General features: G+C 48.4%; 1 protein-coding gene across 6 annotated transcripts in view; it reads left to right on the top strand.

Annotated features, from left to right (window-relative positions):
• The window catches only part of EVC2 (EvC ciliary complex subunit 2), a 117,632-nt gene extending 95,344 nt beyond the window's left edge, over positions 1–22,288 (top strand). For 4 of the 6 annotated variants that reach the window (XM_059165507.1, XM_059165527.1, XM_059165497.1 and 1 more), the window contains exons 17-22: positions 3,401–3,628; positions 12,286–12,500; positions 13,989–14,076; positions 16,551–16,747; positions 19,612–19,713; positions 21,579–22,288. In XM_059165507.1, coding sequence (XP_059021490.1) covers positions 3,401–3,628; positions 12,286–12,500; positions 13,989–14,076; positions 16,551–16,747; positions 19,612–19,713; positions 21,579–21,849 — 1,101 coding nt within the window. In that variant the 3' untranslated portion in view covers positions 21,850–22,288. The remainder of the gene's footprint in view (positions 1–3,400; positions 3,629–12,285; positions 12,501–13,988; positions 14,077–16,550; positions 16,748–19,611; positions 19,714–21,578) is intronic. The other 2 variants (XM_059165517.1, XM_059165538.1) reach the window with 2 other exon arrangements.
• Positions 22,289–22,876: the final 588 nt, after the last annotated feature.

The raw sequence follows: 22,876 nt of genomic DNA, 5'->3' as shown, positions 1-22,876 counted from the left end.
CTGTACCCCTTCCCAGGGCTCTTTTTAGACAAGGATGGAAGCCCTCGCTAGAGGCATGTTCTTACTGTGCCAGAATTAAAAAATTAAATTTTCCAAAGAAGAGGAAGAAAGGATTTTGAAAAACTTCCTTATCGTAGTTTTACTGTCCACATGATTCTTACAATATATAGGAAAGGCTTTGCACTTGTCCCCATGTTTCTGGTATGAACTTGTGGAAATGAATCTGGAGATCCTCTCATGGCCACCTTGCTCTGTCCCGCACCCCGGCAGGGGACTCACTTTACAGGCTATCTGGGCCACCACCCACCCAGCAGTGGGGAGGATGGAGACCCCACGGAGGTGACTTGGAAATCTGAGCTCATGGCGTGATAAGAGGACCATTCATCCCTTTCTTGGCCACCTGCCTGTCATTTGTGTTTTTCTTCTTGAAGGACTTCCCCTGGGTTTGCCATCACCTTTCCTGTTGCCTTAGGGTCTACAAAGATGTCACAACTTACCAGACAATAGCCTTCAAATATGTGCAGGTTTTGTATGACAAAAAAGCTTTTTGTAAAATCTCGTGTGTTAGGAGGTATTATTATTCCCATTTTACAGATGAGAAAATATAGGCAGCTCAGTGAAATTGCCCAAGGTCACGAGCTAGCATGTGACAGAGTCAGAGCCCGCTTCCGTCCTCAGTGATGAGCTCCTTCAGGGTCAGATCCATGTCTCATGCATCTTCGCCTCTTCTCTACCCCTACCCCAACCCCTCAGTGCATCATATCTTCCTATAAATTATACATATATGGTGCTCATGAATTATTTCTTGGACTGATGAATGAAGCATAAATATACTCTTTTTGTAACCTCGGGGTGAGAAAGCTGCTGTGGGCAAAGGGTGTTTGCAGAAAGACTGCTAAGATCCGGGAAGCCCTTTAGAGGCTTATGTCCCCATGTCCTCATGAGGGAACCATCAGACACGCTCTTGGGGTCCCACTGTCACGAGGCTTTGCCCAGTCTTGGAAGGACATGGGGCCACCACTGGAGGGGTGTGAATGCCCTTCTGCAAGGCCGACCCGGGAGACTCAGGTGTGATCCACGGTTACTATGGAAACCCACCGGTGGGCAGGGGGCTGTCACCTGGTTCTCCAAGCTAGGGAAAGACTGGGGTCTAATAGCATCCTTTCAAGAATAAGGCTTCTTGTTCCCGTTCAAGCAGGAAAAGGAGCCTCCGTCTCCCAGAGCAACTGGGCTCTTCTGCCAAAGCTCTCGGCGTTGCTGCCTCTGGTCCCTGCTCTTTGTGGTTTTTTCCATGAACCAAATACGCAGGTACCCCTGCCTTGTGTGTTTGCAGACCCTACATGCCATATGGATCTCTTCTGTGTTCCCTGAAGCTTGTTGAAGGCACTGTCTCTCCAGAAAGTACTTGTAGGTCCCCCTCCCCACCACCAGCCAACAAGCCATCTGTGTGTTTCTTTGGAGCCCTTCTTCCCTCTTCTCCCCATTAGAGTTTTTCCTGAAGGTCAGGCTATAGAGATGAAATCTGAGCTTTTCAAACTGGGACTTGCATTCCTCTGAGGGTCACAACAGATGGACAGAGGAAGGCTGTGCCCCTTTGGGACGCACAGGGTCTTCGTCCTCTACTTCCTGTAAATATTCTTCTGTATGTCAGCCACTTCCGAACCTCTGACCATCAACAGAGGATTAAAAACAGGCCACATGGTACACCCGGATGGCTCAGTTGGTTCAACGTCTGCTTTGGGCTCAGGTCTTAATCTCAGTGTTCAAGGATCAAGTCCCACATCAGGCTCCCCAATCAGCTGGGAATCTGCTTCTCCCTCTGCCCTTCCTCATGCACCCTCTCTCTCTATCTCAAATAAATAAATAAAATCTTAAAAATAAATAAAAGTAGGTTACATGGCAGAAAACAAAATTCCACAAACTTTTTCAATATTTTTTATGGGGGTAATAGATATATGTAACGTTGACCGTCTTCACTGCTTTTGCCTATACGGTACAGTGGCATGAAGCACATTCATGCTGTGGGGCAGCCACTTCCACCCCATCTCCAAAACTTTCATCTTCCCAAGCCGAAGCTCTATCTTCATGAAACACTCACTCCCCAAGTCTGTGTCCCCTGACCTCTCCCCTGACCCACTGTCTAGTTTGTGGGCATCTGACCACACTAGGTACCTCACATAAGGGGAATCCTGCAGTGTCTGTCCTTCTGTGACCAGCTTCTTTCACAGAGAGCATTGTGTCCTCAAGGTCCGTCTGTGTGGTAGCCCATGTCAGAACCTTCCCTGTTGAAGGCTATGTAATATTCCATTGTCCAGAGAGACCACACTGTGTTTATTCCTGTCGATGGACACTTGGGTTGCTTTTACCTTTGGTTTTGTGATTGAAGTTCCACATGCTTCCGAAGATTAAGTGAAAGGCTTCCCCAAGATATGTGCTTGAGCAAGCTGCTCTTTGGCTGGTGGTTTATTGAGTTCCCTATAGGGGGGGGGGGGTGCACAGCTATAGGACCTGCCTTTAGGGGCTCAGGCAGTGGCATCTGAGAAGGATTAGACCCTATTGTTCACGTGGCAAGTTTTCTGGAGAAAGTATGAGAGGTGGTGATCACAGAGCAAACACACAGATGACAGAATGAGGGGCTTGGTTGTGTGACCGAGAGGATTGGAAGGATTCCCTCCTCTGGAATCCATGGAGCCTCTTGAGTGCAGGGCCCTTGCCCAGAGAGGCTCATGGCCTGGCGGGGTCAACAGTGTGGTTGAAGGCTGGCCCAGGAGAAGAGCCCGGAAGGAAGGGAAGTTGGAGAAGTGAGTGACAAACACATGCCCAGTCAGGACGCTTCAAAGAGAGTGGCTGGAACCAATGTCCTGGAACCAGGACAGATAAGAGATCCTCAGGAAGACAGGGATGCATGGCATTTCAACCACAGTAGGGAGCCCTGTCAGTAGGCCCAAAAGCATGGTGAGTTGGCCGGCCCAGAATGGCCTGGAAGAGCGGACTCCCAGGGGCACACATGGGGGTGACAGAGGAACAGACCAGACTTTCAAGGCACGCCTCAGCTGGTTTGGGAGTCCATGTTAGAAAGGTTGAACTTATATAATCTGGGTGGGGAACCTTGAAGGATTTCCCACTGGGTAGCCAGCCACACAATTCCCTGTACCTTCCAGAGTGAGAAAGGTGGCATGAATGCCAGACTCCAGAAGCCCCGGAGAGGGTTTGTAAGCAGAGAAGTCCTGTGGTCCCAACTGACACCCTGCTGTTCCTAGGGCTGTGAGTAGTGGAGGCCTTCCCAAGTCCTGAGTGAATGACTACCGGAGCACAGCCTAGCAGGAGGCCGTTGCCTCGAGACCTCTCCCCGCAGCCCGCCCCCCACTTACCCGCCTGGCTTCTGGCTTACCCTCCCCAGGTACGTGGAGAACTTCTCCGGGAGCGTGTGCAGCAGCTGGAGGCCCAGGAGGCCTGCTTTGCCGAGTCCCTTGTCTCCCTGCAGTTCCAGAAGGCGGCCAGGATGGCCACCACCCTGTGGGCGTACACCGCCCTCCTGAGCATCCAGGACCTGCTCCTGGAGGAGCTGAGCGAGTCGGAGACCCTGACGAAGTTGGCCTGTGAGCAGATCCTGGGGTCCCACAGTCCGGTGAGTGCGGGGCTTGGGGCTGGGGAAGGAAGAGGAATGGAGCCTGCGTCGCATCTCTGGGTTCCTGGGTTTATCCTGGTACGCTCTCCAGTGTCAGGTGGAACCTGTCCTGCTCCGTCTAAACTGCAGGGTTGCAGGGAGGACTGAGTAAGGTGACTTCCAGCTCAAGCCTGCTGGATTTCATTGCCCCCAAGAAGGAAATCTTTTGAATTTTAACATTTTGAACATTGCCGAGACTGGGGCACATCTTATATCAACAACCCCAGGACAGTCCTTCTTAGAGATGTAAAAACAGCATGGCTTTCTGTTAGTGGTGCCTTAGATATGGTGAAATACTGAATTGCTGTTTATCTTTATAATTACCTTTATTACCATTCTTCCTATACACTGCATTTTTTTTGTCAAGGTATGAGAGCTCTAGTCCTAAAACAAAAGCGATGGTATCAACTCTTTGAGGACTAATCTTAGGTCCTCGATGAGTTGATTGTAGAACTTCATATGTTATTATAATTCCTTTAGAGAAGAAAGGAACCCACGCTTACTGGGTGCCAAGTGCATACAGGCAAGCACGAACAGGCTGTGATCGGAAACTCTCGTGTAAGCATTAATCAGTCTTTTTTTTTTTTTTTAAAGATTTTATTTATTTACTGGACAGAGAGATCACAAGTAGACAGAGAGGCAGGCAGAGAGAGAGGAGGAAGCTGGCTCCCTGCTGAGCAGAGAGCCTGATGCAGGGCTCAATCCCAGCACCCTGGGATCATGACCGGAGCCGAAGGTAGAGGCTTAACCCGCTGAGCCACCCAGGCACTCCAGCATTAATCATTCTTTTTTTTAAATTTTATTTTTTATTTATTTTCAGCATAACAGTATTCATTGTTTTTGCACCACACCCAGTGCTCCATGCAATCCGTGCCCTCTATAATACCCACCACCTGGTTCCCCCAACCTCCCACCCCCCCACCACTTCAAACCCCTCAGATTGTTTTTCAGAGTCCATAGTCTCTCATGATTTATCTCCCCTTCCAATTTCCCCCAACTCCCTTCTCCTAACTCCCCATGTCCTCCATGCTATTTGTTATGCTCCACAAATAAGTGAAACCATATGAATAATTGACTCTCTCTGCTTGACTTATTTCACTCAGCATAATCTCTTCCAGTCCCGTCCATGTTGCTACAAAAGTTGGGTATTCATCCTTTCTGATGGAGGCATAATACTCCATAGTGTATATGGACCACATCTTCCTCATTCATTCATCCATTGAAGGGCATCTTGGTTCTTTCCACAGTTTGGTGACCGCGGCCATTGATGCTATAAACATTGGGGTACAGATGGCCCTTCTTTTCACTACATCTGTATCTTTGGGGTAAATACCCAGTAGTGCAATTGCAGGGTCATAGGGAAGCTCTATTTTTAATTTCTTGAGGAATCTCCACACTGTTCTTCAAAGAGGCTGTACCCAACTTGCATTCCCACCAACAGTGTAAGAGGGTTCCCCTTTCTCCACATCCTCTCCAACACATGTTGTTTCCTGTCTTGCTAATTTTGGCCATTCTAACTTGTGTAAGGTGATATCACAATGTAGTTTTAATTTGAATCTCTCTGATGGCTAGTGATGATGAACATTTTTTCACGTGTCTGATAGCCATTAATCACATGTCTCAAAATGACCCTTTAAGCACGACTGATTGTAAGTGGCGATCTTATGCTGCTCTACTTTTATGCTCTCTGTCACTCATTATAGTACTTAATTATAGAGCTGGGTTGTGATGTGGGTACTGCTCGGATGTTCAGTTCTTGGGGAGAGAAATTGAGATCCATGCAGGTGACCCGTCAGGTTCTTTGTGATGTCCACGAGGCTGATAAATGCCAGAGGCAGAATGTAGTCTGCTTCTGACTTCAGCCCACAAGGTCACGCTCATGGCCTCTCCCCAATGATCTTGCCAGCGGGGGTTCCTGTCTTACCTTTTTGAAAGTCATGAAGAGTCCTGAATTGTTTTTTCCATAAACATTATGCACCCCACATTAGGTCAGATGTTCCTTAAGGAAAGAAAGAAGTGGAAATGTTGGCATTCCCGCTCAAAACATTCAGATGCTGGAAAAATAACAATAAACCTACATCTTAATGTTTTGTGAGTTCACAAGAGAATGTGGAAAATTCCCAGAGGCCAAGGATATCCCAGGGAAAAAAATCCAAAGACCAAGATCTTGGGGCAAAGACTGAAATCTGCAACCCAGGGATTTGGGGTTCATTTGGGGGAAAAGGAGATATGGTTTAGGGTGTCCTGAGGAAGTAGAACACCCAGTGAGGGGGTGAGAGGAGAAAGCCACCTGCTGTCAAAGGAGTCACCTTGGATAGGGAAATCTGTTCTTTTCCGGCCCTGCTCCAGAGGGCTGGGGGGAGTGGCGAGGGAAGTCTCCTCTGTGAATTTTTTCTTTTTTAAGATTTTACTAATTTATTTGTCAGAAAGAGAGAGAGCACAGTCAGGGAGAGCAGCAGGCAGAGGGAAAGGGAGAAGCAACCTCTCCACTGAGCAGGGAGCCTGATGCGGGACTCGATCCCAGGACCCTGGATCATGACCTGAGCTGAAGGCAGACACTTAACCAACTCAGCCACCCAGGCATCCCTTCCCCGTGAATTTGTAGTCAAAGGCTTCTGCTGGTGTGAGGAAGGAATCCCAAAGTACTTTCGCTCTCCTGTCAGGAAATCTCCCAAGGCGATGAATCAAATTAAAATGGTTCTAGGATGGCTGACTACTGCAGTGCACGACCAAAGCAAAAGCAGATCCTCCCAGAGAAAAAAAGTCTCAATCTGGGCAAATCAGGATTTTCACAGATGACCTTCAGTGAAATAGGAAGTCTCAATTAAAATCAGAAGTCCCCAAACACATGAGCGAAACAAGCTGTTGAATATATAGGAGAAACAAACGAAAAAACCCAACAGAGTAAAGTCCCTAAAGATGTTAGATGTTCAGATCATCAGAATAGACTATAGAATAATGATTTATGAAATTATTTTTAAAATTAAAAGTAATACCGATATGACTTTAAAATTTTCATTCATGCGGAGAGCAGAGCGATTCTAAATTTGCATGTATGTAATAAAATATTCAAAATAATGAAAGAAAACTTGACAGAACAGCAGGGAGAAGATAAATCTGTCACAGTAGTAGGGGATTTCAGCACACCCCTCTTCCTGTGGTTGATCAGATGAGACATATTTAACGATACTGATGAACTGATTAACCCATTAATCAACCTGTATTTACTGTCTACCCACAGAATCTTACAGACAACAGTTAACAAATACATGTTCTTTTTGAGTTAAGGTTAAGGTATACAGTATTACTTGACCATCTTTTTGAAAAAGATTAACCTTGAATCCATTTAAGAAAAGATTGTTTTTCAAAGTCCATACTTTGAAAGTTTTAAAACTTAACTCCTGAATAATTTGTTAGTCCAAGAAATGATAACGGAAATTTGCTTAAATGTAGAATAGAAAAATAATGTAAATACAACATATTAAAATGTGTGGGATTTGGCTAAAGTAGTTTTTTAGCCCTAAGGGAAATTTATGCCCTAAACTTATATTAAAGAAGAAAGGCTTATGATTAAGATCATATAAAAGTCTAGAGGGGAACAATGACAAATGAATCTGAAGAAAGAAGGATGGAAGATGACATAAATAAAATAAGAAAAAAAGATGACATAAATAAAAAAAATAAAAATAAGAAATCTGGTACCAGATACCAACCAAACAAAACCATGATAGAAAGGATCAGTAAAGTGAAAAGTTGAATTTGCTGGAAAAAAGTCCAATAAAATACACAAAGTTCTGAGACGAGTGACCATATGAAAAAGAGTTAAGAGACCAGTAAATAATAAAAAGCAATGTAACTATACATGCAGTAGAGTTTTGGAAAATAAAACAAGGAACAATTTGATGTGGATGAATTTGAAAACTGAAAGGAAATGGAAAAATTTCTGGAAAATTTGTCAAAAATGTCTCAAGTAGAAAAACAGTCTGTGTATAGTCTTATTACCATGAGAGAAACTGATTCAGTAGTCAAGAAATCTTCTGACACACACAAAAAAGCATGCACCCTGATAGTTTTATAGGTGAATTCTAACAGACTTTTGCAACCTCATTTACACATTATTCCTGATGTTAGAAAAACATGACTGTGACCAAAACCAGATGTGAGTCATGAGGAAGAACAATTACAGTTCACCTGTACTTGTGAGCATAGATGTCGAATTCATAAACAAAATATTACTAATATAATCCAGCCGTCCATAAAATAATTAGTACAGCATGGCCAGGATGAGGTTTTCTTAGGAATGTTAAGGTTGATTTTACTTCAAAATATCCATTTGCAAAGTTTGCCAGGTTAACAGATTAAAGGAGAAAAAAAAAAAAAAACTCATATGATCATTTCTGTATAAACTGATCAAGTATGTTATCGAATTCTACACCCACCCAAGATGAAAACTTCTCAGCAAATTAATGACAGGAGGAAACCCAAAGTCTACAGCAAGTGTGAGTGAGAGGTGGTGGGCACGGGGGTGGGCCAGCCCTGAATTACAAGTGAAGGACTCGAGGAACAGGTCAAGGTCATGTATTGATGAGGGGCAGAGCTGGTGACATCCAGGGCATAGTTCATGTGCTGCCCCTCAAGGGCCCTGGGCAACGCCTCAGCTCAGCCCTGAGACACCTCTTGGCTCTTTTTTCTTAAGACCCCCCTGATTTCTGTCATCACCGGACGGTATGATGCTTACATTTGGAGTTTTATCTCACCGGCTTTTGGAGTAACATCAAAGCTTCCTTATTCTCGACTGGGTTTGGAAGAGTTATGTGCCGTGAACTGGAAGCGACTGCTCATGGGTCACGTGATGTAGTATCGAGTTGGTGGAAAGCCAGCCAACATTTCCTTGGTTTGCATTCGGAGGGAAGACCAGCCTGTTGTTTTGCTCCAGATACTAGACTTTCATTCCACAGTTTGATCATTCTGCGAAAGCAGCTTTCCCACTGTGAATGGTCTTTTAAGTCAAACATTCAGGGGAATTAAAAAAACATGAAATGAAATGCTTTGGAAGAAATGACTGGTAAAAGAACCGTACCGAGCACGTCTCCTTGGATGAAAGAGTTAGATTCCTCTTGTGAAATGGGAACATAGGCAAGACCTACCTAAATCACAGGACTGAGCAGCATGATGGGCAAATCTGCAGAGGACACACTTCTTCGTAGGAGATAAGGGGACCCCAGACCAACCGTACCCACTGCATCTGTCCTACAGCTTCAGTTGTCCTGGCCCGCCCCTCACCCCGTTCCATGCCTGAACCTAGTGTCTTTTTCTGTTCTTCCTCTGGCTTATTGCCCACTTGCTGCTTGTCACCTAGTCTGTGGATTCTGCTGCTGGCCCAGCTTCGCTGCTGGGACGAATCTAGATGTGAAAAAGAAAAAAATAACACTAGTAGTAAGTTGCTCCCATTAATCTAACTCTCATTAAATCCAAAGCATCGTGGGAAGTGTTTGAACCTTCTGTCAAGCCCATGATACTTTGATACCCATTCTACAGATGATGGAGGGAGGCTCAGGAAGGTTACAGCTTTGCACCAAGCTCCTGTCCCTGGAAAGCAGAGCTGGCGCCTTCTCCCACAAAGCACGGCTCCTGTCCTCACATCAGTTTCTGCCTTCCTCTCTCTACACTGCAGCCCAAGGAGTCTCTCTGATAAACCGAAACGATCACAGGCAACCCAACCCCCAGCTCTGGATTTAAAACCCTGTCCTTCACTACTCTTGGAGGCACCCCACATTTCAACCCCCAGACCTTCTCGCTGCTCCTGAGCCCCTGTGTGATGTTCAGGCCTCCATTGCTCTGAATTACCTGCCTCACTTCTGCTTCACCCCGTTGCAAGCTCATATCCATAATCTAAGACAAGCCAAATGTGGCCTCTTCCATGAAGCCACCTATGATTCCCTCAGGCAGAGGTGGTCTCTTTCAGCTTTGTGCTCACACACCCTCCCTCCCGAATCTCTGTGATAGCAGGTGATGGCTATTACTGTCACTATAACTGTGAGGCTGTCGCCCACACTAGGCTGTAAGTTCCAGAGTCCAGGGGCTGTGTTTCATTCACCGCGATCGCTTGTGCCAGTAAAAGTTCTGGAACTCTGTCAGTCTGTCTATCACCTTATCATCTATCTTTCTAATCATTCATTCAGCTGATACCTTCAGAGTGCTTACCAGAGACAGCAGAGCTGAGGGATGGGGCAGGATCCAGAGAAACCGGAATCGGTCCTTAATGAGGCTCTCGTGCAGCTCTGGGGCTTCAGAAATTTGACCAATACTTTCTGTGCCTCAGCCACTGTACCTATAGAATGCGATAATAAAACATTTCTGCCTTGTGCTGGATTGAGTCTAGTAGTACCTGCTAGCTGACATTATTATTATAAATAATCAAGATGATGATGCTGATCAGGACTGTTCTTCCTTGTGCGAGCCAGGCCCTGGGCTCCCTGCTGGGGAGAGGGGTGGACAGGCGAGCTGTGGTCCTGGGCTCCCTGCCCTCAACAGTAAAACTCCAGTGAGAAGAGTTCCAGAATCAGGTCTTGGATTCCACTTGTGCAAAGCAGCAGGTGGATGCCCAGGGTGCAGAAGGAGTTTGGAGAGAGGCTGGCCTCTGGGAGAACATGCCATCAGCAGCCACAACCTGCGGGACACATTCCTGCCTCATTTTCTGTTCCCAGCCAGAACTCACCTGGTCTTGGAAAACACGTGTGATGCGCTCTGTGCTCTACTCATGCTTTGGAGACACTGGCAGCTGTGGGTTCAAGTCTGCCTTCTTTGCGCAGTGGCCGGGGCTGGCCAGCAAAATTGTGACTTCAATGAGTCAGGTCCACACTGGGCTCTGGGCGTGCTGGCAGAACAACTGTCAGAAACTCATTAGCGCTGTTGGAAGTTCTGTGTTTGGTCATGTTTGCATGTGGGATGCTGCCATGAGACAGATGGCCATAATTAGAAACGTCAGCATGTTAGAGGCCCAGCTCAGAATTGTTCAAAGGCTTCCATGGCCCTGTGGGCAAAACCCAAATGCTCAGCACACGATGGCCCCAATTTCCCTCTCTGGCCCCCTTTTTTTCACTCTTGGTTCTTGAGCAGTGTTTCTGAGCCATGGGCGGGGGGGCTTTGAGGACTTTGGGGACTTGAGGACTTAAGGACTTTGACAGTTTGATGTAAGCTTTGGCTCCTCGGCAGAAAGGCAGACTTTTCTGCAGTTATGTAGGAAGACGATGGACCACCATCTGCTCTGGAGCCCATCCGAAGCCCCTTAGAGGTAAACCCCAGCTCTATCCCTGACCCCGCTTAAAGCCCTGGACTATCTGGTGACTAACAGGTCCGATGTGTCTGCATTTTATGAGGCTCAGGACCTTCCAGCCTCCCCCTCCCGTTATCTACCCAAGCAGATTGTGGACCTCTTGTAGCCATATTATCAGACTCTGGTGGCCCAAGAAGGCAGATTTCTTCTGCTCAGCCAGTGAGAGGCAGAACAGTATGATGGTTAAGGACACAGACCCTGGCGTGAACTGGTCTGGCCTCAGATTCTGGCTTTGCCCCCTAAAAGCTGCATAAGACAGCTTTTGCCTTAATCTCCTCCTCTGTAATGGGGGAAAACAGACTGTGTATTCCTTGGGGTTGTTACAAGGACTCAATGAGATTGATATATGAGCATTTAGAACAGCGCCCAGCGTGCTGTGGGGTCCCATCAGCGTCAATCGTGCTGGTTGTGCCCTAGCACAGGCTTCCCCCCGAGATGGATGAATGTGTGCTGGTGCCTTACATAGATCAGCAAAGTGTGCCAGTTGCCGGGCACGGTGCTGAGTGCTGCAGACAGTGGGCTAGAGAGGCAGCCCTGCTTCCTGGAGCTCACACTCAAGTAGAAAGGTACGGGGCATCAGGCAGCTGCGAAGATGGGGTAGTGTCTCAGTCTGCTCTGGCTTCTGGAACAAAACACCATAGCCTGGGAGCTGAATCAACAATGGGTCTCTCCCTGTTCTGGAGGCTGGAAGTCCAAGATCAAGGCATTAGCAGTCAGCTGCTGCTGAGAGCTTTCTTCCTGGCTTGCAGATGGCCACTTTCTTCTTGAGTCCTAACCTGGCAGAGAGTGGGGGCCCGGGTCTCTCTCTTCCATGTTTTATAAAGGACGCTAACCCCATCATGGGGCCTCACCTTCATGACCATAATCTAAACTCAATTGCCTCCCTCAAAGCCCCACTCCCAAATCCCATCCCGGGGTGATGGCCTCAACATAGGAATTGGGAGGGGCTGCAGACATTCAGTCTGTGATGGGCACATACAGGGTAGGGCAAGTGGGCACCTTTGGAGATGGGGTCTGCCCCATCGTGGGACCTGAGGAACCCTTCCTTGAGGAAATTCACGAGTTGGGGTTCAGAAGGAGACTCTGGAGTGGCCAGACAACCAGAGGAGAGCCCTGCAGGTGGTGGGAGCTGTATGCGCGAAGGCAGGGAGGCATGAGAGGTCACGGCATGACCTCCTTACGCTACTGGGCACAGCTAGATGAGGGAGGCAGGCAAGAGCAGATCGTGCCAGGCCCAAGAGGTGTGGTTTAATCTGAGGACCCCTTGCCCCTCTGTGCGCAGGAGCTCCAGGAGCTGGAGAGGAAGCTGGAAGACAAGCTGGCACAGCAGGAGGCAGCCCAGCTCCAGCGGGCCCTGGCAAGTCGACAGCAGTGGGCTGGGGACGGGCCCGGGCTTCTGGGCATGCCTGAAGACACGGATTCTGGAAGGCAGGTCTCTGCTGTCCTGCAGCAGGCCTTGAGCCAGGCCCGGAAGTTACTGGAGCGCCAGCAGCAGAGGTGAGCCCAGTGCCCAGTGGTGGGCCCTGCCGGCCTGGGGTTCCCTGACTTCTCCGCTCAGCTGGATGCACCCCTGGCTGCCATGCCCCTGTCCAAGGCATCTCCCAGCGCTCAGACCCCTGCCACTGTCTTAGGCATGCACTTCTTCCCTGGCTTCTGACTATACTTTGGTTTATTTTCTTTGTGAGATCATTGAGGTTTTCACTGAGCACATTTTTTAAGCTTTTAATTTTTAAATAGTTGTAGACTCCCAAGAAGGGACAAAGATAGTTCAGGGAAGGTCCCTGTGCCCTTCATCCTACTGTCCCTATGGTGACATCATACGGAATCCTGGCACTTTATTCAAACACCCGTGTGGGCAGTGAATACAGACTTGAACTCAGATCTCACCGTGACCAGAATAGTTCAGACCCTGCTTTTGTAAAATTATGAAGCAAACTGAGCCCCTGTCTTTTGTTAAGGCTGTTCTTTGCATTCTTCCTAATTGACAGATAGTCAGCCTTTGCCCACGGCTTTAGGCACTCTTGGCAAACGTACTTTTTACAGCTTCCTGATTTTCCATGGTCAATAGAACGTTGACATGGAAAGGACAGGGTGCAAATGAGAGAGGCCGTGTGATTCCGTTTTTGAAAACACACGTGCACAAACTAATTAACAGCAGAGAGACCCAGTTGTAATGGGTGTGACTTGTGGGTGGTGAGTTTATGGGTTATTTTTAACGTATTTGATGATGCTTTCCTGGAAACACAACATCAGAATGAACTAATGGTATGAGAGGTTGAATGTGTGTGATCAGAGGGCACAGGGCCTGGAGATGTAGACCCGGTTTAGTAACACCAGGATTTTCGGGCATATGACATCCTCACATGCCTCCTGCCTCATGGAGGAAATTGCTCATGAGGAGAGCTTTTGACAGGAGTTTGGAGTTGTGTCAGCCAACAAGAACATGGGGTAGGCCTATCATGTCACCACATCTCTCACCTGAGGGACTGGGTAGGCAGACCCTGTCACGTGGAAGTCAGAAGGTCTGGGGGGACTCCCCCCCCTCCCACTTCGTGGAGAGGTGCCACCAACCTGTGTGGCCAGAGCCAGGACCAGGCTGGGTTCATGGTTCTGGGTCTGCTTCCACAGGGGGCACATGGTGGGCGAGGACCCCAGATCTGGTTCTTCTTGAGCATGATGACAAATATTGAAGAATTTTCCAAGTAGGACCCCAGATGGCCCAGCCAAGCCACAGAAATGCTCCCCACAGCTCCCACAAAACTTCTCCCTTCAAGGAACCCTCTGTCCTAGCAGGCCCCCGTGATACAATATTTGCAAACTGTTCTAGAACAAGACGAGATATGCCTCTCCTGGGCGTCTCTTTCAATAGGTTTAAAAAATAATAATAATGTAGGTGAGATTTGTTTTATTTAAATAAGTCGTTGGTCTTCTCCTGGATCACGTGACAACCAAAGTGGACTCACATAGATTTTGTGTGCACTCCAGTTGGAGGGAGGAGCGAGACCACAGCGTTGTGCTTGAGGATTTGCTGGAGAATGTGGAGTTCGACACCTTTGCGACCCTGTACAGCCAGGTGAGGATCCATTCGCCATGCCATGGGCTATGTCCTCCCCTGCAGCGCGGGCACAATGACAGTGGGACCCGTGGAGCTGCTGGGCGGATTGCGGACAAGCGTCCGGCACCAGGCCGGGAGGCAGAGGACATTCCCATCAGGCTCAACAGCAGCAGCAGCTACAGTAATCGTGACTGCCCTGGTCAGCCTCTTTTCTGAGACTCGCCCGGCACCCAGACATGCTTCCTTTTCTCTGTTGGACACAAGTTTAACACTCACAGGGGAGGCTCCACCAAGAGCAAAGCTGGCCACTGAAACCAGGTCTTGCTCTCTTAGATGCTCTAGCCATTCCGTTTCAGGCTCCTGCTCCCTCCCTTTAAAGCAAGATACTTCCTCATTGCTGCATGAATAAAATGGGAAGGGGGTGCCCCTTGAGAAATGAACAGCACTAGCCCAGCGAGTCAGGGAGTTTCCCTGTGCTGTGGGAGAGGCTGGGACCCCATCCCCATTCCTCACTGAACTCCTCCGTTACCCCCCTCCAGGCTCCAGAATGACCGAACCTTTGTAGATAAGGTGGAGTGCACTTGACTTCAGAGACCCTGACATCCTCTGAAGAGGCTTTGTTCATGAATAAATATTCACTGTGCTTCTAGTAAGCAGCAAGGACTGTCTTGGGCACTGGAATTTCAGCAGTAAATATGAGATAAAGCCCGTGCCCTCAGGAGCTGATAGTCTAGTGGGGAGAGCAGGCAATCAGCAAAATAAATATATAACCTGAATAGTATTTGATGTGCATTACAATCTCATTTTTATAGTTTTGTCTGTCTGTCCATCCATCCATCTAGCCATCCATCCATCTATTCCCCATCCACCCATCCACCTGTCCATCCATCATCCATCCATCCATCCATCCATCCACATATATGTCTAGAAAGATGGTTGGAATGATGCTTGCCTAATATTACTGATAATCACTTCTGGATAAAGGCATTTGGAATAACTATTTTAACATTCATCTTTGTGTTTTTCTGCATTGCTTAAATTCCTTAAAATAAGCCACGTTTCTTAAAAACAAAGCCGAAGATGAAACATGCCGAGAAAACACAAGCAACAGAAATCCACGCAGGAAGGAGGAAAAGGGTCCTTGTATGGGGGGAGGCAGGAGCAGGCACAGGAAGAAGGCAGGGCCATGTGACTGTGATGGAGGCAGAGGCTGGAGGGACGTACTTTGAAGACGCAGGAAAGGCCATGAGCCCTGGCAGGCAGATGGCTGCTAGAAGCTGGAAGAGGCAGGAAGACAGATATTCCCCAGAGCCTGAGTGAGAACTAGCCTTGATCACCCTGACTTTAGCCCAGTGGATGTGACTTCAGACTTTCGTCCCCCAGACTGCGAGAGAAGAAAGTATATTCTGACCTGCTATGTCTCACCAGTATGGGACCATTCCATACGTGGCAGCTCATTCTGTTCTCATGGAAGCCTCTGCTGTAGGTGGTATAGGTACCCCACTTTACAAATAAGGAAGCTGAGCACAGAGAGAAAGAAAGGCATTGCCCCAGGACACACAGTGTCTTTTCGGTGCAGTGGGGCTGGAGGCTAACTCAGACTCCCCAGATGGAAGAACCTATTCTCTCTCTCTTTTAACCTCTTATTTTGAAACACTTTTAGATTCCCAGTAAGTTACAAAGCTAGCATAGAGAATTCTGGCACCCCGTGTTTCACTCAGTTTCCCCCAATGGTTGCCTCTTACAAAGGGCTAGCACTATATGCTATATATATGACTATATATATGACTATATATATGACTGGTTACAAAACACGTGCATGGTTCTGTGTCCATTTCACGTGTAGATTCACGTGTTGGAAACTTCAGGAACCACGGCAAGATACAGACTGTTCCATTTGCACAAAGACCTGACTTGGGCCACCCCTTTACAGGCATACCCACTCCTCTCCCATCCCTGACCCCTGGCAACCACGACACTCTTCGTGTCTGCATCTCGTCAGTTCGGGAAAGAAGAACATGTGAGCTCTGATAAGATGTGATCCGGGGGGACAGGCTCTTTCCACGCGGCATCCATCCAGGTGTGCCCTGTAGCCTAGTGTCCTCAACCATCTGCTGGCCTGGGGGACATTCCAGATGTTTGCTGAGCTACACTGTTTGATCTGAGCCGTATTGCCTCATGGTGCACAGGGCAGGAGAGGACAAGCCTCACCCGCTGTCCCTGCTGCTGGCCCCGAGGTGCAGTCCTGGTGCATGAGTTGAGAGCAGTCGGGAGCACAGATGAAGGTTCTGGATGCATCGCAGTGAGCCAGGGTTGCTGACCACATAGGTTTTACTTGACAGCTCTGTGTACTGGGGGACATTTTTTCCAGACCGAGCTGCTAAAATATTTACTTCCGTGGGACGAAACATCCTAAGACTGTCGTCCGTTAAAGCGTGGTGTTCATCAAGGTCAGAGCAGTGAGCTCATGAGCTTCCCATTAACCTCTCTAGGAGCTGAGACTGGCATCGTACCTGTCCAGGCTGGCCATGGTGCCCGGGGGCACCCTGCGCCGGCTCCTGAGCGTGGCTCTGCCCACGGCCTCACAGTCCGAGCTCCTGGCCGCGCTGGATCCGGGCAGCCAGAAGCATCCAGACCACATGGTAGAGAACAATGGTGGTGGGGAGCCCGCTGACCTGGGCAGAAGGAGGTGAGTGTGCCATCCCGGCTACTCTTGGAAACCAGTTGAGTGTGATTCCAGGAAGGGAATTCGTGGAGGGAGGAAGTGGGACACCTGCAGCCCTGGGCACACGCACCTTCCCAGTCAGCACTTCATTGCTCCGGGAGCAAAGGACAGCCAGACCAGGGACCAGGAACCCGTGATAAATCATGGGAGGCTTGATTATTTTGTCCTGATTTTTATCTTCATCACCGATTTATTTTTCAAGTGGAATCTTCAGAAAATCTTTTGACATACTAGATGCTGGCTAACTGAACATAATGATGAAAAATAAATTAATTAAAAAAAAAGAAAGTTAGAAGGTTTGGCTGTGTGATGGAAGAGAAATCAAAATAAAAACCTTTGACTACCTTAAAAATAGAAAGAAAGAAACGTTTCCCCTGCCATAAATGCTATACACACATTAAAGGAAGTGTAAAAAATACATACAAGGAAAAAGAAGAAAAAGAAATGTCCTGGTTCCACTACCTGGAGAAAATGGCTGAGAGCATTTTCTTATAGTTCTTTGTCCAGAATGTGTTTCCTTGCTGGGCTTTATCAATGTGTTTGGGGTGTGCCTGTGTCTCTGTGTGCGTAGTAATCCCAGCATATACCCTGCTCCACAGAACCTTACAGCACAGGGAGTTCGCTTTTGTCCTTCTGATTCTTGTCCATGTGCAGACGTCATTCTATGCAATAATTATCACACCATTTAGACTGTATTCTCTGCTGTAATCTCATTAATTTAAAATTCATACTTTTCACAGTTATCGAAACCCCTTCCTAGTCCTTTTGTTACCAGCTGTGTAATATTTCACAGAGGTGTGTAGCATAGTGAATGCAAAAGTTATCTTCTGACTGGATGTTTAGTTTGGATTCATTTTTTTCCTTAATCATGGATAAGGCTGCCTTGAAAATTTGCTTTAAGAGCCAATTCCAGGCATGAATTTGGTCATCAAAGTCTCTTAATAAGGAAAGGCAGGAAGCTGAGTGTGGAGTGAGGGGGTGTGGGAGCCGCAAGAGGGCCACTTAAGAGTAGAGTCTGTGGGGGACCAGGTAGCAAGAAAAGCCACAGCTACACCTGAAAAGAGTGCTGAACACCCGGTGGTGAAGCCGGCCTCCTCCCCCAGGGCCCATGAGTCCGCCGAAGTGTCACAACTGTACTCACAGGTGTGGATGTACATGATTTTCCTGAGAAAGGGGGCCGTGTTTTTTTATCAGGGTCATAAAGGGTCTCTGACTCAAAAAGGTAAGAAGCACTGCTAAGAGGGGGAGAGTAGGGTTGCATGTGAGGCAGGGTGGGACTGTGGGAACAACAGCTGTGGGTCCACAGGGTGTGGGCAGAGGGCTAAGCATGGGTGTGGGCAGGTTTGGGTGAGTGTGGTCAGGGGAGGAGTATAAACATGATGAGGACTGGGTTGGTGCTATTGGAGGGCTGGGCGTGTGTGGGCGTGGTCAGAAGGCTGGGTGTGGGCGTGGTCAGAAGGCTAGGCATGGGTGTGGTCAGGGATGGGCAGGTATCAGAGGGCTGGGTGTGGACATGGTCAGGGCTGGTTTTGGGCGTCATTAGGGGGCTGGGTGTGGGCAGGGTTAGAGAGCTTCATGCCACTGGTTCCTCTTGGTGCACAGGCAGGTAGGGACACGCAGATATTGGAGGTGACCCTGAAGCAGGAATGTGGCCACCCATGAGGACCTTGTTTACTGGGCTGTGCCTTCAGCCAGTAGTGTTTGGGAGGCTGGTGAGCAGAGATCTCTAATGGACAAGGCAAGAGAATCAGGGTGGCTGTCACCACGAGTACGGAGCACGTGCATGCCATTCCTTTGCCCCGCTTCATGGCCAACTGGACTGGATCAATTCTGGAGCACCTCGGCCACTTGCCACCGTCTCTGAGGGCAAGGCAGTCACCACTCCTCTGTCCCAAACACCTCGTGCTTGGCCACAAGTTCGGGGTCTAGGGTTTCAAGCAATAAAATCTGCCTAACTAATCTCAGCACAAAAGAGTGTGTGAGGGACCTGTCAGAATCCAGGGAGAGCTGGATGCCCAGGTCCTGGGACGGGCAGGACCAGGAGAGTACAAAAGACATGCTCTCTGTGGTGCTGCCCTCAGAGGACCATCTTCTGTGCCCAAGAGTTCGGCTCCTGGGAGAGAAAGCTTGACTCAGCGTAGGAGGTCTGTCTCTACCACCGGCCAGACAGTGTGAACCAGCTTGGCCAGAGTAGAGCAGGACAGACAGGACTCTGGGTTCCACACTGTCCTTTACTGAATGGACCTGAGCCCAAGGCCCATGAACAACTACTTCCTCTTGTTCCCTACATGACACTGCAGTGTCCGTTCCCCTATGGTGAAAGTCGCAGTCCTTCCCAAATAGCCTTAGGGTTCCTAGGCCAGCCCACCTTCCAATCTTCTGCTGTGCTATTTCAACTTTCTTAAAATATTCATGAAATACTTCTGAGCTCCTACTGTGCCCACCGTTAGGCACTAGTGTGCGCAGGAGAGTAAGGGGCGTGGTGGACCCTCTGTCATTTAACACATAGATAATGTTCCTCCACACATGTCCTCCCTCTGTGGGGATGCAGGGCTCACCTCAAGTGTCCCTACCTCTACGCAGCCTTCTGCTATCCGACTGATGTCACCCATTACCTGGCTCTGACCCCCAGACTGGGAATCCCTTGGGGGCAGAGATTTTATCTTGACCAAAGAAGGTGCTCGATCAGTGTGCCTGGAGGGAGAGACAGACCATGAAAACGAGTTCTTCCTATCAGTCCAAGGTCATGTTGAGGGATGGAGTACCATCATGCTTTCCAGGAAAAGTCTATTCTAGGAAATATTAAGACCCTTCCTTCTTGCCTCCAGGAAGCACCAGGGGTGGTGGCAAGCCCTGGAAAGCCAACTGCGAGGAGAACTGATAAGCAGAGGACTGGAGAAGATGCTCTGGGCCCGAGAAAGGAAGGAGAGGTAACACTGGGCATCTGCTCGGGTAGGCTGGGCAGGAGGTCAGCCCGGCTGCCTGTTAGTGGGATGGGAGATGAAGGGCCATCCTAGGAACCTGGGAGAGGGTGACTGCAGCCATATCCACATTCCCTTCCCGAAAGACCACCATCTTTGTTCACAGTGAGTTTAGGAATTGAAGATAAATGAGCCTCTCACTGTCAGTGGGAGAATGTCCTTTTATCATTTGTTAGCACTTTACAACAGTGGCTGTTTTCAAATGGGATGTCATTAGAGGGAGAGTAAATCCTCATTGCTGTTGGAGTTTATAGTTTACAAAGCCCTTTGCCTCCTATGACACTGAGCCTCCCAGACTTCCAGAAAGTGGGGATGGTAACCCTGGAGCTCAGGGAGGTCAGAGGATGAGGCACCAAGCCTGCAGCTGGGAAGCCGGCGGCCAAGGGGTTTGGGACCATCGAACTAACCCATTTCTTGCCCTAGACTTGCAGGTCAGTGGTCTTTCCACTCCATCAAACACCTTTCTCTTTTAGCTGTGGTTTCTGCACACCTGGAGGTCAGAGGGAAGTTAGGGGCGGGGCGGTGTTTGATTGCTACAGTTGACCAAGTTTTTCCCAGTGTTTTCCAGTGTTTCCCACTAGAAAAGTGACGTCAGGTCAGCTCATTAACAGGGTAGAAAGTGGTCATACCCAGCGAGTGCTCTGGAAACCCTCAATGTCCAAGCAGAGCGTGTATCCTGAGTCCTGCCCCTTCTACCATTTCTCAGCTACAGGAAAGGAACTGAGGCCAAGCTTCACGAATGGTCCGTGTTAACATAGAGGCATAATCGTCTGGATGTCAGACTTTAGTCCCAAAGAGATTAGATCAGGATTTAGAGCCCAAATCAAGGCAATTAAATTCTAGCTGTATAAATGTGAGGTTCTCCAGGAAGGAGCAGAAGATAGCTCCTCCAGATTGGGATGGGGAAGTGAAGGCACTCCCTGGCTGTAGGCCTGGGAGGGGAGTGGGTACAGAACAGGAGGAGTACAGGTCCCACCCCACTGGCACCCTCCGCAGGTGTTTGCCCCACCGGGAGGCACATGGAGCTATGGCAGGAAGACAGACACTGAGTCACACTGAACTGGGTTGAATCCTTGCTCACATTCATCCCAGCTGCAAGGGTAGGAGGCCTTGGAGCCTCATGGTCCAAATCTGCCCTGGAAGGGCCAGGGAGCCTGTCAATGACATCCAGCAGGTGACCCCCAGTGACATGGCCTCATCATGTACTGCTTGGGCACTGAGAGAACCCATGGCTTTTAGCTGGTGTAGGCCTCTTAGAAATAGTCCTGGCCATTACCAAAAGCAACCATGGATTTAGGGGCTGGGCCACTCATGGACAGAACTCCAGCAATCCTTTTATGGGACATCCCCAAAGAGTGTCAGTCTTCTGTTTCAAATGCAGTTGGCCCGACTTCTAACTCTTGCTTTGGAATCAGGTCTCATCAGCCTGCTTTGATATGAGACTCCCAGGCAGTGATGTCCTAGGAAACGCTGAACCCTTGGCTGGTGGGGACGAAACAGACAAATGCTCTGGTCTGTAGTATTTCCCAGTGTTCGTGGTGTACCTGCTCCAACCGGAGCTGATTTCAAGCTAACCACATGATGACAAGAGGCTTACAAAACTTCTGCAAAGTTAACAGTCATGAGTCAGTAAGAGTTGTCTGTGCCTATGGCTCATTTCAGGGGTGATCTGATGACCACAGTGTCTTTCATTAAAATGACACCTGGTTGAGGACCGAAGGACCCAAAGTGGGTTCTCCTAGAGAACTCCATCAGGACACTCAGGAGGTTAAGTTGCCAAATATGTCACATCTGGTCTTCTGTTCTTTCTTTAGTATATTAAAGAAGGCATGTCCCCCCCTCAGAGAGAGGGTCGTATTCCCTGGAAAAGGAAGCTGGCCACACTTGTCCCTGGAGTCCATTGGAGAACTGGCTGCTATCCCCATTATAGGAGCAGAGACCATTGATTTATTAAACACAGGCGAGAAGCTCTTTATATTCAGAAATCCAAAGGAGCCAGAGATCTCATTGCATGTCCCTCCCAAGAGAAAGAAGAAGAACTTTCTGAATGCCAAAAAGGCCACCTGGGCCTTAGGCATGGACTAGTCCCAAGGAAAGCTCCAGGGAATCTGAAGACAGACAGTTTTCTTTGTGGTGTGTGTGTGTGTGTGTGTGTGTGTGTGTGTGTGTGTAGTGTACAACTCATGGATATAAGTTACACATGCAGAAGACGCAGACACACCCAACTCCCATGACATTCAAGGATTCACTTTCATCTGGTCTCATGAATTTCCAGAGGGTCTGCTCTCGTCAGCATCATGAAGGACATGCTGAGACTCAGGAGCAGCCTCGAACCCTTGTTGCCTTCAGACTCACCTCTCTGAGGGTCTGGGGGAGACTCTGGCCCCCAGTTCACACTCTACAATGTCTGGCAGCATGTGGGCTGTGTGTCCAAGTGAGGTTCTTTGTTCCTGCATTTTATGTTTGCTACATATTCTATTTTTATCAAGGGAACTTTTGAAAATAAATGCCTTTTACAAAAAGCTCTTCTCAGTGGCACTTGGTTTTGCTTTATGTAGTAACTGTTTATTTTTAATTGCTTCTGTGTTTTGGCTCCGCATTGTTGTGTTCAACAGAGACTCGCCCTCTATCATTCCAGTGGCCAGGAAATGGGCCAGTCCCTGGAGCATAGGCTCTCCAGCTCAAGTTAGAGTTATTTCCCCCTTTCATAAATGAGGAAATACAAAGGCTTAAGAAGATGAGGTGATATGTGTAACATCACAAAGCCAGTAAGTAGAAGAATCCAGGTTCATGCTCTTTTTAAAATATTTATTGATTTATTTGAAAGAGAGCCTGAGAGCACGAGCAGGGGGAGCGGCAGAAGAAGAGGGAGAAGCAGACTCCCCACTGAGCAGGGAGCTTGACAAGGGGCTCAATCCCAGGGTCCTGGGATCATGACCTAAGCCAAAGACAGGAGGGTCCATTGGTCAGTTACTGACTGAACCACCCAAGTGCCCCTAGGGTTCATACTCTTTATGGCCCCAAACCCTCGCCCTTTCTCCTGGACTCAATCAGTGGTCACGTTTGCCAAAAAACCGCACATAGGTCCTTGTGTTTCATGTAGAAAGACCCT

Source organism: Mustela lutreola, chromosome 1, assembly GCF_030435805.1.
Source record: "Mustela lutreola isolate mMusLut2 chromosome 1, mMusLut2.pri, whole genome shotgun sequence".
In the NCBI taxonomy this organism is placed as follows: domain Eukaryota; kingdom Metazoa; phylum Chordata; class Mammalia; order Carnivora; family Mustelidae; genus Mustela; species Mustela lutreola.
This window is presented reverse-complemented; position numbering and strand designations above follow the sequence as displayed.